The sequence below is a fragment of the Anser anser genome (genome assembly GCF_964211835.1).
Source record: "Anser anser genome assembly, chromosome: 1".
Lineage (NCBI taxonomy): Eukaryota > Metazoa > Chordata > Aves > Anseriformes > Anatidae > Anser > Anser anser.
The window spans coordinates 181,764,628-181,781,189 of NC_139720.1; the positions used below are offsets into that span (position 1 = coordinate 181,764,628).

A 16,562-nucleotide genomic window follows, 5' to 3' on the forward strand; every position below is an offset into this window, starting at 1 on the left:
GGCTGGAGCACCTCTCCTATGAAGACAGGCTGGGGTTGTTCAGCCTGGAGAAGAGAAGGCTATGGAGAGACCTTATAGCAGCCTTTCAGTACCTGAGGGGGGTCTACAGGAGAGCTGGGGAAGGACTCTTGGTCAGGGAGTATAGGGATAGGACGAGGGGGAATGGCTTTAAGCTAAATGAGGGGAGATTTAATTAGATGTTAGGAGGAAATTCTTCACTGTGAGGGTGGTGAGGCCCTGGCACAGGTTGCCCAGAGAAGCTGTGGCTGCCCCATCCCTGGAGGTGTTCAAGGCCAGGCTGGATGGGGCTTTGGGCAACCTGGTCTGGTGGGAGGTGTCCCTGCCCATGGCAGGGGGGTGGGACTGGGTGATCTTTAAAGTCCCTTCCAACCCCAACCATTCTGTAATTTTGTAATACCTACAGGGCCAATCACCCTCCCGTGGACTGAAATGAGGCTAGCATAATGGTATTTTTTGTTTAATGAACAGTTCCGAGCACATGGGTTTTCCCTGTGCCGTTCCACCTAGCTTATTCCCTATGTCCCCTCCCCCCGGCCGCCATTTTGGGCGTCCCCGGGGCCGGGCGGCGGGGCGGGCCCCGGCAGCCTCCGCCCCCCGTCTCCGCCGCCGGCGGCCGGAGCAGTTTGGGCGCCGCGGGCCGCCGTCGGTGCGCCGGGGCCGCGGGTCCGGGCGGGAGCAGCGGGAGCCGGAGCCGGAGCCGCCTGGGTCCGTGCCGGCCGTGCCGCGGCGCCATGAGCGAGAAGGGCGAGCTGGACCTGAGCGGGGCCAAGCACAACACCGGCATGTGGCTCGTCAAGGTGAGCGGCCGCCACCACCCCGGGGCACAGGCCCGGCAGCCGCTCGGTGCCATTTTGGGGGCGGCGGCGGCTCCTCCGCGCCCCGAGGCTCGGGGAAAGGTTGGGGCCCTGCTGCTTCAGCCCCCGGTTGGAAAGGGAGAGCGGTGTGGCCGGGCCCCTCGCCTTAGGGCTGGCGCAGGGGCAGCGAGCGGTCTCTGTCCCAGATGGTAGGGCAAAAGGTGTCTTGGCCCTCTGCTTCCTTCTTTCTAAGCATACTTTTCTTCCTCCTGGGGACAGACAGCAGCCTCCTCCTCTGGGGACAGGGAGCAGGCCCTGAACGACCACGTGAAGGAAGGCATGAGGACAGGGCAGTTCCCAAATACCGGTTCTGGGTGCCGAGGGGTGTGACGCATGCTTCAGGCACCCAAGTGGCTCGTTGTGCCTCTAAAAAAGCACTGAGGGGTTTCAGAAGTGCAGCAGGGCCAGCCTGGGGCGGGTAGGTTTCTACACCCAGCTTCCTCTTTCATCACAGAATCATCTAGGTTGGAAGAGACCTCCGAGATCACCGAGTCCAACCTCTGACCTAACACTTAACAAGTCCTCCACTAAACCATACCGCTAAGCTCTAAATCTAAACGTCTTTTAAAGACCTAACAATCCTTTCAGTAAAGAAGTTCATGCTGACACCCAAGTGCCTGGTTTCAGGAGACTGCTGGAAACTGCTTGGTGCTCTGCTTGGAATAACTTTTCTGGGGGAATAAAAATAAAAGGTGACAGCAGAAACCTGCAGGAGTATGTGATGATACTGAGGGACAGGATGATAAAATGACAGGTGAAAATCGGAGATTATAAATGTAAGCTGACGTGCACAGAGGAGAAACCCTTTCTGATCATACTTGGAAAGTAATTGGGTCTCTGCTGGATGATGCCTTCGAGAGGGGAGATCTTGGGTTTACAGAAGGTGTGGATAGCTCTGAGCATGGCACATCAGTGCCAGTCAAATGAGCAGAGTCAGCACTGGGCATGATTACAAAAGGCATAAAGATTAAAATAATGTATATTATTATGCCATCATATTACCTGTATCCCACATGCTGTGTGTAGCTGTGGTTTTATCCTCCCCATCTTGGAAAGGATGTAGCTGGCCTAGAAACAGCTCAGAGAAGAGCACGAGGAGTGATCAGGGGAATGAGGAACACTGTCTGTGCAGGGAATTCCCAAATATGCTGTTACCTTTTGTGCTAGGAAGGTGACTGATCTTCTGGCTGTGTGTACAGATTGGGGGATGGGAGGCTGGAGAGCAGCCCCGCAGAAAGGGATCTGGGGGCTGTGGTCACAGCAAGCTAAACACGAGCCAGCAGCGTGCCCTGGCAGCCAGGAGGGCCAACCGTACCCTGGGGTGCATCAGGCCCAGCACTGCCAGCGGGTGAGGGAAGGGATTGTCCCGCTCTGCTCTGCGCTGTGCGGCCTCATCTCCAGCACTGTGTGCAGCTCTGGGTGCCACGGTGTAAGGAGGGCATAAAGCTATCAGTGCCCAAAGGAGCGGCTGAGGCCCCTTGGTTTGTTCAGCCCAGAGCAGAGCAGGCTGAGGGGAGGCCTCATGGCGGCCTGCAGCTCCCTCACGAGGGGAGCGGAGGGGCAGGCGCTGAGCTCTGCTCTCTGGGGACAGCGACAGGACCCGAGGGCACGGCATGGAGCTGGGACAGGGGAGGGTCAGGCTGGGGGTTAGGGAAAGGTTCTGCACCCAGAGGGTGGTCGGGCCCTGGGACAGGCTCCCCAGGGATGCAGTCATAGCACAGCCTGTCAGAGTTTAAGAAGCGTTTGAACTGTGCTCTTAGTCATGTTGTCTGAATTTTTGGGTAGACCTGTGTGGTGCCAGGAGTTGGACTCGGTGATCCTTTTGGTCCCTTCCAACTTGGGTTATTCTATGATTCTGTGAAGTCTTTTGGATGTCTGTAAAGTAATAAGTGATGTTAAAGGTGGATAGGAGAAGGTGAACAGGTAAGAGTCAGTTCTACAGCAAGAATGAGGGGTGTGACAAATTAGTTCATGTGGTGGGCATGCAGAACAAACAAAGCAGGTACTGTTCTGCTCAATATTTATTTAAGTTTTGGAGCTTTTTGCAGTAGGAAGATGTGATTGTCAAATCTTTGCAGAAACTCAACAGTCGATTAGACAAACGTGTGCCAGCGTAATGTATTGAGATATTAAAAATGAAGGTGCTCCCCTACTTCAAGACCGCTGAATCAAAGATCACAGAAATTAGAAAGCATTCTAATTTCCACAAGCTGTGGAAAATTCCTGTTCTTGTCATGTTCTGCTCTTCCTTAAGCACCTGCTGTTGGCCACGTCTGGGGAAGAGGATGCTGAACTGGGTTGACCTTCAGTCTGATACGGTTTGGTGGTTCTTGGAGCGAGGCAGGAGCTTTCAGGCACATCAGTGCTTGCAGTTGTCACGGCTCTGAGAGCACAGGCTGCTGCCTGCTTTGGTGAGAAAACTGGACTAAAAGGAATGCTGAAATACGGCTCGTCCAAGTAATGTTCATGTAATTGTTCGTGCGTGTGGTCTGACTTTATAATTTGGCTGTCATCGTGGATAATTAAAAAAATAATTACAAAATTGCTAACGTTGCTAGACCAAAGCAAGGTGTTTGCAGGATTTTATCCTTTAAATTCCTTCAGACCTCAACTTGGAGACAACCAGGCTTGTTACTGGGATCTTCAACGCGTGCCAGGTCGTGGCAGCGTGTAGCACCAGTACTTCCTGTCCTCGCTAGGTGGGATAAGGAGGCTGACTTCAGCCTTGCTTTCAGGGACAGAGCAATCAGCTCTGCTGGAGGAGGAGGAGAAAAAAAGCTTATTTAATTTCCCTTTAGCATGTATTATGCTGGCATGGGAAGTATTCCAGAGAGACTACTTAACAGGCAATAAAAAAATGTGGTGATGAGTATTTTAGAAGCACGAGCAGTATGAGGAGACACAAGAAACACAGTGGGTTGCTTTAGTACAAAACTAGAAAGCAACTTAGATAACTTTGTTTTGTGTTTTTAGGGAAAGCTAAGAGCATCATAAGAGCTGTTGGATATGCATTGCTAGCAAAGCGAAGCACGTTTAGTATTAGCCATTAGAGTTGTTAATTTCTTGCTCCCTGTGTGATGTGTTTGTGTTGTTTTTATTTTGTTTGGTTTAATTTAATCTGCTGTATTAATTCGTATTTTAAAGGATGATAGCTTTACCTAACTACTTTTTTTATACTCAAAAGAAAACAGAAGCATAGACCCTGAGATCAGTCTTACGTGATTTCTGAAGTACATACAGCAGCATGCAGATTACTGTATATAAAGAGAGCTAACTTCATCGAATGCAGAACACGGGCAGTAGTTTATTAAAGGTGGGGGCTGCTTGTGTGTTTTGTTCCGAAGGTAGCCAAGCAGTTGGGAATAAGCTGAGAGAAGATGTGTGGACCAGGGGCCCTTTTGTTGTACAGCATCTGCAGGGCTCCTCGTGTGCTGGAGCCCTGGTGTTCCTGTGAGGTGAGCAGCAAGAAGAGAACAGCAGCCGTAAGAGGTCTTGAAATGGTGTTACTTAGTACGTCAGATTTCTTTTTGTTATTATCTTGTATGTTTTTCGGATAGAAGAGAGTTTTTATCTATGAACCCCAGAATAAAGGCCACTTGCCTACAAGATTTTAAGTAATCCATCAGAAGGGCAGTTACTCTGTCCCCAAGTCAGTCTTTCTGTGACTCGGTGTTTTTCAAAGTCCTGTTTAGGATTCTTTGAAAATTCTTTTTGTTCTGCATAAAACAGAACGGCCACTCTTGTTTTCTCTACATTATTTTGAGATTTTGTACATTCTTACATTTTGTGTACATTATTTTAAAGATTCTGAAAGCTGCCTGTTGTCAGTAAGTTCCACTTTTATCATGCTAAAGTTAAAAGAAACTGGCCAATTAAGACTTCTGTAGTGTGTAAGACATTCCTTACCTTTCCTGTGGTTGCTTACACCATTAGCATGGAGCTAGAGATTTCTGAGAGCATTTTGATGGTTTTGAGAGTACCATCTCATTTTAACTGAAGTAACCACAAATAGATAGAAATAATCCTTTGATCTCAGCCCTCCATCACCCCTTTTCTTCTTTTTCTCCGTGTAGCCGTTGAATCCGGATAGGCTGGCAGAAAGGCAATGATTAATTGCACTCTTTGAGGCTACTTCCCATGCAGCTGAAAGGAGCGTGATTGATCTGCAGCCTCCCAGTCTGAGTAAATTCCCTGTCTGATCGTATTATATAGCAAGTCAGCGATTCTAATGGCATCAGAATCCTTCAGTCCTTTTCCACTGATAATGTGTGTGTCTGCCTTATTACCTGGCAGTATAAATTAGATAGAGATTAGGTGCGAGCACATCATAATATTGCCATTGAGTCAGCCAGAGCACGTGTCACGGCATTTATCTTGTCTTTAGAGAGAAAATGAGATCTGATTTGGCATGAAATCTGCTGTAGAAAGTTACCACTTCAAAAACTATGAAATATATATATATATCAGTACGCTGTGCCTATTCATTGCTTTGTCACACATCTGTGACATGTTTGACCCAGTGCTAGCCTGGATTGACATTCAGTTTGGCCGAGCAGTTGGAGGGCATTAGGATTTTCTAGCTACTCCCCAGTTGTCGGGGTGCTGTGAGACTAAAGGCAAGCGTTAAGCCCCAGTACAAAGATGTTTTCTGTGGGGTTTGTTTGTTTGTTTTGATTTAAGGAAGGACACAAGGTAAATTGCAGGATAAATGCAAGGTTATTATTAAATTAGTCAGAGCTTTAGGAACTTTGCAGGCTACGGTTTGTCAGCAAGTTCCTGGGATAGACTTTACTTCCTCAGTAAAGTAAAACTTTGCTTACTTTATTCTATGCAAGACAAAAATGAGACTGCAGAGAGCCAACTTGCTGCTTGAAACAGAAAATACCAAGGGCGGAATGTGGTACATTTCTCTTTCTCAGTGGCTGCACCTCACAATGTTTTTCGACGTGGGCACGGATGTTTTCAGTAGCTGTGAACTGCGTGAGCTTTGTGGTACCAATCATGTGAACTAAGCCGGGACTGCAAAATTAAAGAATGTGAATTTGTCCAGACGTGCCATGAGCACGTAAAGAAGAAAGGTATTAAATTCTGGTGCCGGAATGCTTTTTTGTTACCTGGTATTGGAACAGTACAGGGATTTCTCCTTTAACAATTCACTATTTTGGGTCTTTGAGATATGTCCTTGCAGTGACTGCTGCATCCTGAGCACGGAGGAAGGGTTTATGGGAAGTAGTAACTTCTGTTAGGATGCTTTCAGCTACTTCCTTTAGGGAAAAAAAAATCCCTAATTCCCATATCACTTGAACATCTTACAGGTAGCTGCAGACAGTGGGGTATGAGATTGTCCCTGCTGTCTCAGGTCTGTATTCCATCTCTTGCTGTGAGAAGGCAGGGAAGCCCCTCGTGCCCCTGGGGCTGAACTGGCCAGGGGCTGAAGGCAGCAAATGCAGGGGCTGGGTTGGGAGCTGCTCGCCGGGACGAGGCTGTGGCACCTTCTGAAGTCCTCTGGAAATGTGTGCTCCTCTAACCAGTGCTCAGTTTTTTTGCTAAACAGAGGTAGCGGAGGATATTGACACAAACACTTAACCTTCTGATTTCACAGAATAAATGTGATTCACCTTCCTTAAGCTTGTCTGCTCTGTAAGAAGAACCTGGGTAACGCTGCGGAGCGCTGGGCGCGTTGTCCTGGCATCGTTACCCCCAGAAAAATGAAATGCCGCTGCAGACGCAGAGACCTGCCTGCTGGGATGCGTGTGGGAGTCTGAAGAGCGTGGGTGTGCGGACACCAGCTGCAGCGAGGCATGAGGCTGGCCGTGGAAGCGCGGGGTTTTGGAGCCTAGCTCACCCCGCAGTAGTGAGCTGGTCTTTTTTGGCCAGGGAGCAGAGAGGCGGGCTATGATTTCAGCTAGCACTGCAGTAGGAAAAGGAGAAAGCCAGCTTTAGGCTTGTTGGTTCGTTAGCTGTGCCCCGAGGCACCTTGCTGCCCACCAAGAGCCCAGGCCACCTGAGGCTGCAGATACCAAAAACTTTGTTATTGAAGGAATGTCTGTGGCTCCCAAACTCTAAACCTCCTCTTTTTCAGCACCTTTTGGTCTCTGAGTTGCCTGTCGTATCATAGTCCTCATAGCTGTGGTGGTGGTGTTTCTTCCCAAAGAGATGAGACTTTCTAGCGAATATTTAAAAGTGTAGTTTTATCTGGTAGAATTACTGAGACTTTAATTTAAGAATATGATGCTGAGCTTTTTTGCTTCTTATGATTGCATAATAGTATTTGAGATTCAAGATATTATAGTTTTTCCCTCATTTGGGACAAACATACTGTACGCTGGCCTTATCTTTATGCTGCGTTGTTGGGGAGGGACTCTTTATAAAGGACTATAGTGATAGGACAAGGGGGAATGGCTTTAAACTAAAAGAGGGGAGACTTAGATTAGAGGTTAGGAGGAAATTCTTCACTCAGAGGGTGGTGAGGCCCTGGCACAGGCTGCCCAGAGAAGCTGTGGCTGCCCCATCCCTGGAGGTGTTCAAGACCAGGCTGGATGGGGCTTTGGGCAACCTGGTCTGGTGGGAGGTGTCCCTGTCCATGGCAGGGGGTTGGAAGTGGGTGATCTTTAAGGTCCCTTCCAACCCAAACCATGCTGTGATTCTTTTTGCTCTCCCTAATGGAATATATTGCCTACTATGTTTAAATCGTACTGTATTCTGAAGTGGTCAACAAGAAGGCATTTAAAGTACATGCATGTACATAATTTATGTAGAACTTTAAAATCTGCTTTTCCTGAAATCTGTCATCTTGTTTTAGGTCCCCAAATACTTGTCACAACAATGGAATAAAGCATCAGGAAGAGGTGAAGTGGGAAAACTAAGGATTTCCAAGTAAGCCTTTGCTGTACCTTTCTTGGTTGCAATTTTTAGACTGTTGGCATTGCACGTAGAAGAAGCTACCTGCAGTAAAATAGATAATGTCGCACCTTTTGTATTACATAATCCCGTTTCTCACAAACACCATGTGCATATTTCTCTGTAAACTGAAAAATACTTGCTTTTATAGTGATTATGAATATATATATACATGAAATTATACGGGGGAGTGGCAATATGCCATAATGTGATGTTTGATTCCTTAAACCCAAGAAATATGCACATCTAGCTGGAGAATCTCCTTTATTTTATTTGTATGCTGTTTTGCTGCTTCTGTTCTCACCTGCTGACTTTTCCCACTTATTCTTGGGCATCAGCATCCAAAAAAAAAAGAGCAGTTCAGGAGTGAAGATGAGTAACAAAACCAGAATTTGCTTTTGGCATTTTTATCAGGGAAGTTAAACTTGTGGAAGTAGATTATGGAAACTAAAACATTAAATATTTTCTTTTGCAGAAATCAAGGAAGAACAGAAGTAAGTAACTACCACATCCAAAGGCTGTGGATGTGTTATTTTTTGAATTCTAACAATTGTTTAGAGCTTTCTGGGTTCTAATATCGTATATTTTTTGTTGTATCTGTGATAAAGCATTGTACCACTGAGTCAGGAGTAGAGAATTCTGCTTGTAGCTCTGCCCAAAAGTTTATTGTGGGACTTCCCTTTCAAGGGGGGTTCAGGTTGGATGTTAGGAAAAGGTTCTTTATGGTGGTCAGGCAGTTGGAACAGGGTCCAAGCGGTCACAGCACCGAGCCTGCTGGAGTTCAAGAAGGATTTGGCCAACACTCTCAGACATATGGTCTGATTTTTGGGTGGTCCAGGAGATGAGAAAAGGAGTGTTAGTTAGAATTACTTAAACGAACGCATAGGTCTGTCACTTAGAACTGGAAGAAACTCTGGACCAAACAATGAGTCCCTCTCCAGGATTCTTGCTGTGTCTGGCAGCTCGGCGTTCTGCGAGTTCCTTTATTGGGCATGTAATTGGGCATTGCTATGTAAATATGGCAGTGGAGCTGTATTTGGAGTTCCCAGGCTAATAACGCTTGTGGTGCCTTAGCACTTTTCTTGGGGACTAAACTGGCTGTGTGAAACTTTTTAAATCACTGAATGATGCTTGAAAACCTATTATGCCTTCCATTTTAATAAGTAAAATCAAATTATTCTCTGACTGCAAGAGAAAATAATATACTTAAAAGATGAGTAAATTTTATTAAGTGCATTAAAGCTTTGACTACTTTATTTCAAAAAGCGATTGATGTATCAAGATTCTTACCCCACTCTTTTTTTTTTTTGAAATGTTTTTCAAGTAGAAATGTTCTATACTATTTGTCTTTTCTCTCTTTCTGTTTCCCCATAACTCTTAGAGCTGTGTCATTGAGTCTGTTTAGTAACACTGTGGTCATTGTGACTGTTAGGTGTCATTTACTTTGAATGAAGAACTTGCAAGCATCAATGATATTGGAGGAAAACCTGCTTCTGTCAGTGCACCAAGGGAACATCCTTTTCTTTTGCAAAGCGTGGGAGGACAGACCTTAACAGTGTTCACCGAAAGTTCGGCAGGTAAGGTAGAATTTGTTACAGTCCTAGTGTACGTGATTTCAATAAACTGGATGCTGAAAAGGCCAAAAGACTCAGAATAAATTTTGGCTTTGTTTTGTGGTAATCTGCATATGTATCACTGTTGTTTTTGTGTTATCTCGTACATTTCACCTGTGGGTCTGCTGAACAGAGCACAGAGTGCAGTACATTATGCGTTCCCTTTTAGAGTTTTCACTGGAAAAAGTGTTTTTGTGTTCCCATGTGCTTTTGAGGTGAAATAATGCATTTTCCCCTTGATCTCTACTGTGAATTTAGTTTTATAAAAAGGATGGTTCTTCCTCTGTCCGGTTGATCAGGTCCATTTTAGTAAGAAACACACCCGTTCACCACATGTTCTTAAAATGTAACTGTGGTTTAAGTGTATTAAATCTTACAAGGTCATGTTACCAAACACTGCAGAAGTAAGGTTACCATTTTTCTCACTGGATTCCAGTTGTTTGGCCTGCCTGAAGTACAGTTCAGTAGCTGAATGAGTGATTAGGATGTTCATGATAACATGTCCTAAATTGCATGTTAGATTTAAGGTATGTGGTAGTGTTACAGTGTGCAATATGCTCAGCAGACTGCCTTGCATACAAGTCCCACGTGTTGTAGGGTTTTCAGCTGAAATTACATGGTCATGTTTTGGATGTTGGAGAGTGAAGGAAAGTAAGATGTCTGCAGATCTTATCTTACTGTCTGCAGAAGGTATCTCAGTTTCAGGTACTTAGGTTTTGGTTTCTTCAGGAGACATACAATAATTTTTAATACTTCTGCCTTCTGTGGGGCAGCAAACTCTACAGTTTGATTAGCTTCTGATGGTTTCACGTTCATAGGCTGGCAGGTAATTGCTGTGATGGCAGTGTGATGCTTTATCAGATAAACAAGGGGGGAGAATCATAACATGCAGGACAGAGATAGAATACTCGGTACGTTTGGCCAACTCCTTTTTAAAATCTATTTTACAGATGTAATGGCTGATAGTAAGGTATAAGGAGCTCGACTGTCACAGTTGGGCTGGAAATATAAGCTCTTAACGCTGCAACTCAGGCACTTTTCAGTTGCTACCCCTTTCTCTGAAACTGATTTAATCTTTTCATTGTTTTTTTCACTTGAAATATTTTATTTTCAAGTGCATAACATGCAACACATAAATACTGTTTTTTATAATTTGCAGATTATATATGTGGAAAGAGATAGGGAACAAGTTTTCATGGACCTTGTAAGCATTTCAGTTGTACTTCGTGGTTTTTTTTTTGTTGTTTCTCTGTGCCCTGACCTCCGAACGCTTGAAAGAAGAGAGCTATTGCAGGTGTGTAGCATTTGCATTCCAAGATTTTTGCATGTTTGCTATCTTGTGGTATTTTGTTTTCCAAGACACTTTTTAATACAAAATACTTCTTCCAAAACCTCTCATGGTAACTTGAATGACTGCAGTGACTGCAGCTTAACTTGAATGTGGAGTATTTGGCATCAGTTATAATAAAAGTCATTAGACTGTGATAGCTAGAAGATGCCTCTTTATTTCTGTTTTACTGTCTGTAATGCCAGTGTCTTGAAACCTTTAGGTACTTAGAAGCTGTTCTATTTTTACCTGATCAATGAAAAGCTTGGCATTTCTTAGCAACTCGAAAATGTTATTCAAGGAGTGATCTAGTGAGTAGAGTAGAAGTTATAATATTAATCAGGAGCAAAGGGAGTTTATTGAAGTGAGAAATGTTTGGAGTAAAGCACTGAATAAGCATAGAACCTGTCAAAGTTGTTTTTGTTTGAGTTTAGCAAGCATGGCATGCAGTCAGTGAGTTTTCAGGAAACTGTGTTAAACTGTGTTGCTGTTGTGTTAAAGCTGGTATTGGCAGTACAGTCAAAAACAAACGTTAGCGTACTTTTCTTTCTTGATTTTGTTTGTAAAAATGAACGTGACAAATATATCCCAAATTCCAGCCTGGTTGCTTACAGACACCATGTTCCTGCAGCCACTCTTGTCTTGGAATGTGCATCTCCAATATGTTTTGAGCTCCGTGGCCAATTTCAGCAGTGTGGAAACAGGTGTCTGAAGAGTGGAACAAAGCTGTATGGATATACTACCCAAAAGAAAGGCTGCTACACTATTTGATGCCAGAAAGTCCACATGGAAAAGAACTGTTAAAGTTGTATCAGCCATGGAAAAAGACTCAGTAAAAGCTTACACCTCTTTACACATCAGTCAACCCACAGTAAGATGCAGTCATAAGTAATTGAAATGCATTAATTCCTATTCTCATAGACCAATGCTTGTTTTCAAATTATAATTGGCGTATTTTTGTGGAAAGCGTTGGTGATCTTGCTGCTCTGTCTTTTACTAAGTGCACTGTATTATGGATCTGATATGCCAGCTTGAACCATGGTCCAAAGATTAAGCTGGTATAGAACTGCAGGTGGCATTTCTGATGTTGTATCTGCAAGGATGTATTTGACGAATAAAGTGGGTGAAATATGGACAAAAAAGTGCTTTGTGCACTTTTGTTCTAAGTCAATACCTTTCTTGAGGACTGAACTCAAGATTCCCTCCTAAAATGGGGGGAAATTCATATAACAGTTGGATTTCTTTTATAAGGAGTGGTTTTTTTTTATTATTATTTTATCTTTCTGGAGGACATTAAAATCCCTAAGATCTTTTACATCTGCTATCCTTATCTACTGACCATCTTCACCCAGAGGGTGGTCGGGCACTGGGACAGGCTCCTCAGGGCAGTGGTCACGGCACCAAGCCTGTTGGATTTCAAGAAGTGTTTAGACAGTGCTCTCAGACATATAGCCTGATTTTGGGTAATCCTGTTTGGAGCCAGGGGTTGGACTCGATGATCGTTGTGGGTCCTTTCCAACTTGGGATATTCTATGATTTTTCTGATTCAGAAAATGAATGAGTGATGCCAAAGTTTGCTTCTGAAATCTTCAGTAATCAGAGAAGGTACTGCAGGGAGTTCACCCATCTGGCCATTTCAGCACTTCACGTTGACTTATCTGGCCACTTAGAGCAAGCAAAAGAGATGAAACTTAACAAGTAATTTAGTATTTTCTGCATGGTGTGATCTCCAGATTGCTGAATGGGTTTCCTGGGGTTTTTGTTTTGTCTTAATCACAACTGGTTGTAATACCTGTTGTAGTTGGAAGAAATCCTTTCACTCTTGCATTGCAAATCTCTGCATCTTTGGCAGTCCCCAATTAGTTAATGGACGGAAACAGGCTCTTCTGAGGTGCCATTTGTTACGTCCAAACTCTAATGAATTGCAGTTTCTTATCTTCTACTGCATGTACCAGATCTGAGCTAATATAAAGTGGATCCCATCCCAGATACTGCTGAAAAATCTGGTCTGTGCTTTCACACACAGCGCACTTTCTGTGTAAACTAACTCTTTTTTTTTTCTCCCGTTTCTTTTCTTTTGCTATTTGTGTATTTTGAAACAGCTCTAGTGAATTATAGGGAATAGCAATATGCATTCAAAAGTACTGGTTGCAAAACAGCACGTTCAGCTGCTGCCTGGACAGCTGCGAGGAATGGTTGCAGAGCAGTTGTTTTGGTCCAGGTTAGGAGCAGATGCCCGTTTCCCAGAAATGATCCTTGGCTGATCTTACGAAGCCTCATTTTCTCTCCCCAGCTCCTTTGCAGTGCTGTTTGCATCTGCGAGACGTTGCGGAGTCTGCATTGCCGAGCAAATCACCGAGACCTGCAGCGGTGTTCCTGACGATCAGTTTAGCACAGCTAGTGGGAAGTGTGGCTTCTGTGGTGACTGCAGAGGGATCCGAAGCACAGTTGCCTCTCGCTGTCTAGGTCTTGCCGTCTAGGCTGATTTCAGTATTATTTTTGCATTAGCTATGAACTACATTCTGTTCCATAAACATCACCATATGTACATCAACAGTTGCTATGCAACAATGCTATTTGTGCTTCCAGTCATTTTAGCTTATCTTTGTCATCAGCTATCACAGTTGTAATTTTTTGGGCGGGAGGAAAGGAGGAGAGCATTTTGCATATATTTCAGTGTTCTGTATCGAACAAAATGAATTTTTTGTGTGTGTATGGCTAAGAACTATTTAGGGGCAGATCATGAACTTGATATGGGATATGTTGGATGAAAAGTGTTTTTCTGAGCTTCCTACTGGCACTCACCCTGGCATGAGGAAGTGGTGTAATTTGACAGTGTCTGTCTTGGTTGAAGAAACGAGAACATGCTTTTGTTAAACATTTAACAGCAAACTTTTCTGATTGTGACTATAAACTGATTCCCTTAACTGCTTTAATTGCCTCTTGCTTATTTTTTCTGTCAGCAGGTAGTTCAGACTTGCTGGCTCTTAATACAAATAAAAAATGCAGCTACGTTACAGACGATGAGAAAAGTTTCATACTGAGTTGTTTTTTGGGGAAACGTGTTACTAATGTGACATGGGAAAACACAGACCTTGGCAGGCAATTGCATCCCTACTGTAAAGGACTGATGGATGGATAGAAGGATTTTATGCCGCAGGAAAAAATAGTGTAAGATATTTCTGTGAAGTTGGGTGAGATGACTCATTTTATTGAAGTTTTGAATACATATTCACAACTCCCCCTTCATAAGTGGGATTGCCTTGATGCTTATTTTAGTGATGTTAAATTCCTTCGTACTTGCCCCAACTCACTGCTGTTTGAGTAAAATGTGTTTAGAGAAATCCGTGAAGTGACAGGATGACGGGCAGACCTTTGGTTCTTTCCGAGAAGCATTCGTGCATGGACCGTTTCGCTGTTTCGTGCTTCACGGAAGATCGCTGGCTCTTAACATGACATTCTTGTCTAGTTTTCTGTGTCTTCCTTCTCTCCTTTCAGAATCTCATTTCATGAAGTGCAACTTTTTTTTGGGTAATGCCGTTCAATAACACAGATGACTCTGCCTGTATACCAGCTCCCGGATTCCCACTGCCCTCCAATGTTCTCCTCTTGTTTGTTTTGTTTTAACACAACTGCTAATGTGAAAGTCCCCTTTTTGGGCTGGTACGTGAATCATGCTTACTGTATGGCTTACAGTGCGTGATTGTATTCCAGTGAAAATGATTATTCAGAGTTGGAATTTTTGAACTACCAGACGTATCTAGCCATTTAAAGGGGAGAAATGGCTAATAAAAATTTTGGAAAGGTGTTTTTTTCTTTCATTAAAGTAGTTACTGCTGTAATTACATTTAATTATTTCCATAGTACTCAGAATCTTGACGTCTTGCGATTCTACTTCCAATCTTATTAGATGCGTGTTTGACTCTTCACATTTTTCATCAAACTGTTATTTGGGAAATAAATGCCCTCATCTGCTGCCTTAGTTCTGCCTGGTCAGGAGTTTTGGCACATACCTGTGTACCTCAGCAGCACTTTCTGATCGCCTCTATTTATTTGGGCTGTCACTTAACACATATTCCAGACTCCAAAGTGCTTTGTGGTCTTACTTGATGCTTCCTCGTTCATTTATGTACTTCAGTCTTTTATGGACTGGCTGGAGAGTATTCAGGTAACAGCAAGAGAGGAAAACCTCTTGGCAACCCTAAGATCAAAAGAAATACAAACAGCCGCTGCCTTTCAGGTCTCTGGCATTTTTGCAAATTTCAAAATATCTGTGAGGATCACAGAGAAGATGCAACCATCATCAGAAAAACAGAATATGTGACTTGAACATATTTACAGACTATTTACAGACTGCAGTTTGACGGGTCAAGATTTCATAGGTATTATTGTGACATATTGTCCATTAAAAAGCAAGGGTGACACTTAGAGCATCTGTCTTCTCCATCTCTAAAAAATGGAAATATTTGCATACCAGCATTGTGAGGATTAGCAAATTAATGTAAAGTGGGTTCAGCTGGTTTTCAGGGGTAAGCTAATTTTCTTTTCATTTTTATTACTAAAACTATAGACTGTTAATTCCTGTGCAAACATAAAGAATTGTTTTGAGGATATAATGCACAGAGTGTATGGAATGTTAGAATGGATTTAGCATGGTGAGAGTAGAATTGGCTTTCTGCCAATTTCAGTGACTTTACATTACTTTGTTCCTTTGCAGTCTCAATGACGTACCTGTGGCAAGGGGAAAAAAAGTCAAGTCCTGTTGACATTTATCTGGGAATCTTGCATGTTGTAGAGGAGGCTGGGCAACTGCAATCTGCACTGATAACATACTAAGTAGACATAGTACAGCTGCCTTTAACTTCTTTGTGCTATTCATACTCATAGAATCATAGAATCATACTCAGAAGATTTTTAAAGCAGAGACCCATGACCCAGTCACAACAAAAACAAATTGTCTAATGATGAGGGGAAAAAAGCAATTTTTTTTGTAAGGCTGAATTTTTATTTTTATTTTTGTCTCTGTTAAAGGCAGATTCACCTGCTGCATGCAGGCAGACATGCTCACTCCTGTAGACATGGTACACGTATATTGTTATTTGAATCAGAGATGAAATTAATTTTTAAGTGTGATGGCTTCTTATGCAGGAGTTATGGTTAGGTGGCAAGTCTTTCATTAAAACAAAGTCAAAAAGAAACAGAAGCAGTATCTGAATTTTAAAACTATCTCAGCCCAGTTAAGGGTTTATGTCTCAGAATGTTTGCCTGTTTTTCATTAAGCTCTTTTTGCTTGTTAGATAGGTTGTGAATGTTTCCATAACTAAGTTAAAATTGAGGTCGAGTTACTGGGTGGGTAATAATGTTACGCTGTAAATGTGCCAAATACACTCAAAAAAGTAAGTCAATGAAAAAATACGTGCTTTTCTTCAAACGGGCAGTCCTGCATGTATGTCTGGAAAGTTACCAGGGTTTTTAACTCACTTAGTGAATGCTTATGGGTGGGAAGAGGCCACATAGGGATGTTTTCTGAGCGCGAAGAGACATGCCTTCAGCTCCTAGGACTTAACAACAGCCACTGTTCAGGCAGAGAAAAGGAGCATCGCGCAGATCCTTCTTTTTGCATTAGTCCCCTGGCTGTCAGCCTTTTCAATGAGAAAATAGGGCCATCAGCCATGAAAGCCAGCAAGAACCAGTGGCATGAAAAAGGTTTTGTAAAACATTTCGTGTTTCCAAGTTCTGTTAATACCCAGCCTGTAAATGGCAGAAATGATCAAACTAACAACTCAAAAATTTCTCTCCGGATTATAGCAATAAGTTTTTCTTGCCTGTGAGTAAATTGTCCGTAAT

The 16,562-nt window shown here is 43.4% G+C and overlaps 1 protein-coding gene across 1 annotated transcript in view; it reads left to right on the forward strand.

Annotated features, from left to right (window-relative positions):
• The first annotated feature begins 622 nt into the window (after positions 1-622).
• Positions 623-16,562, forward strand: part of GTF2F2 (general transcription factor IIF subunit 2) — a 93,499-nt gene continuing 77,559 nt past the window's right edge. The window contains exons 1-4 of the mRNA XM_083828447.1: positions 623-818; positions 7,678-7,751; positions 8,251-8,269; positions 9,208-9,352. Of these exons, the coding sequence (XP_083684573.1) occupies positions 753-818; positions 7,678-7,751; positions 8,251-8,269; positions 9,208-9,352 (304 nt within the window). The 5' untranslated portion in view covers positions 623-752. The remainder of the gene's footprint in view (positions 819-7,677; positions 7,752-8,250; positions 8,270-9,207; positions 9,353-16,562) is intronic.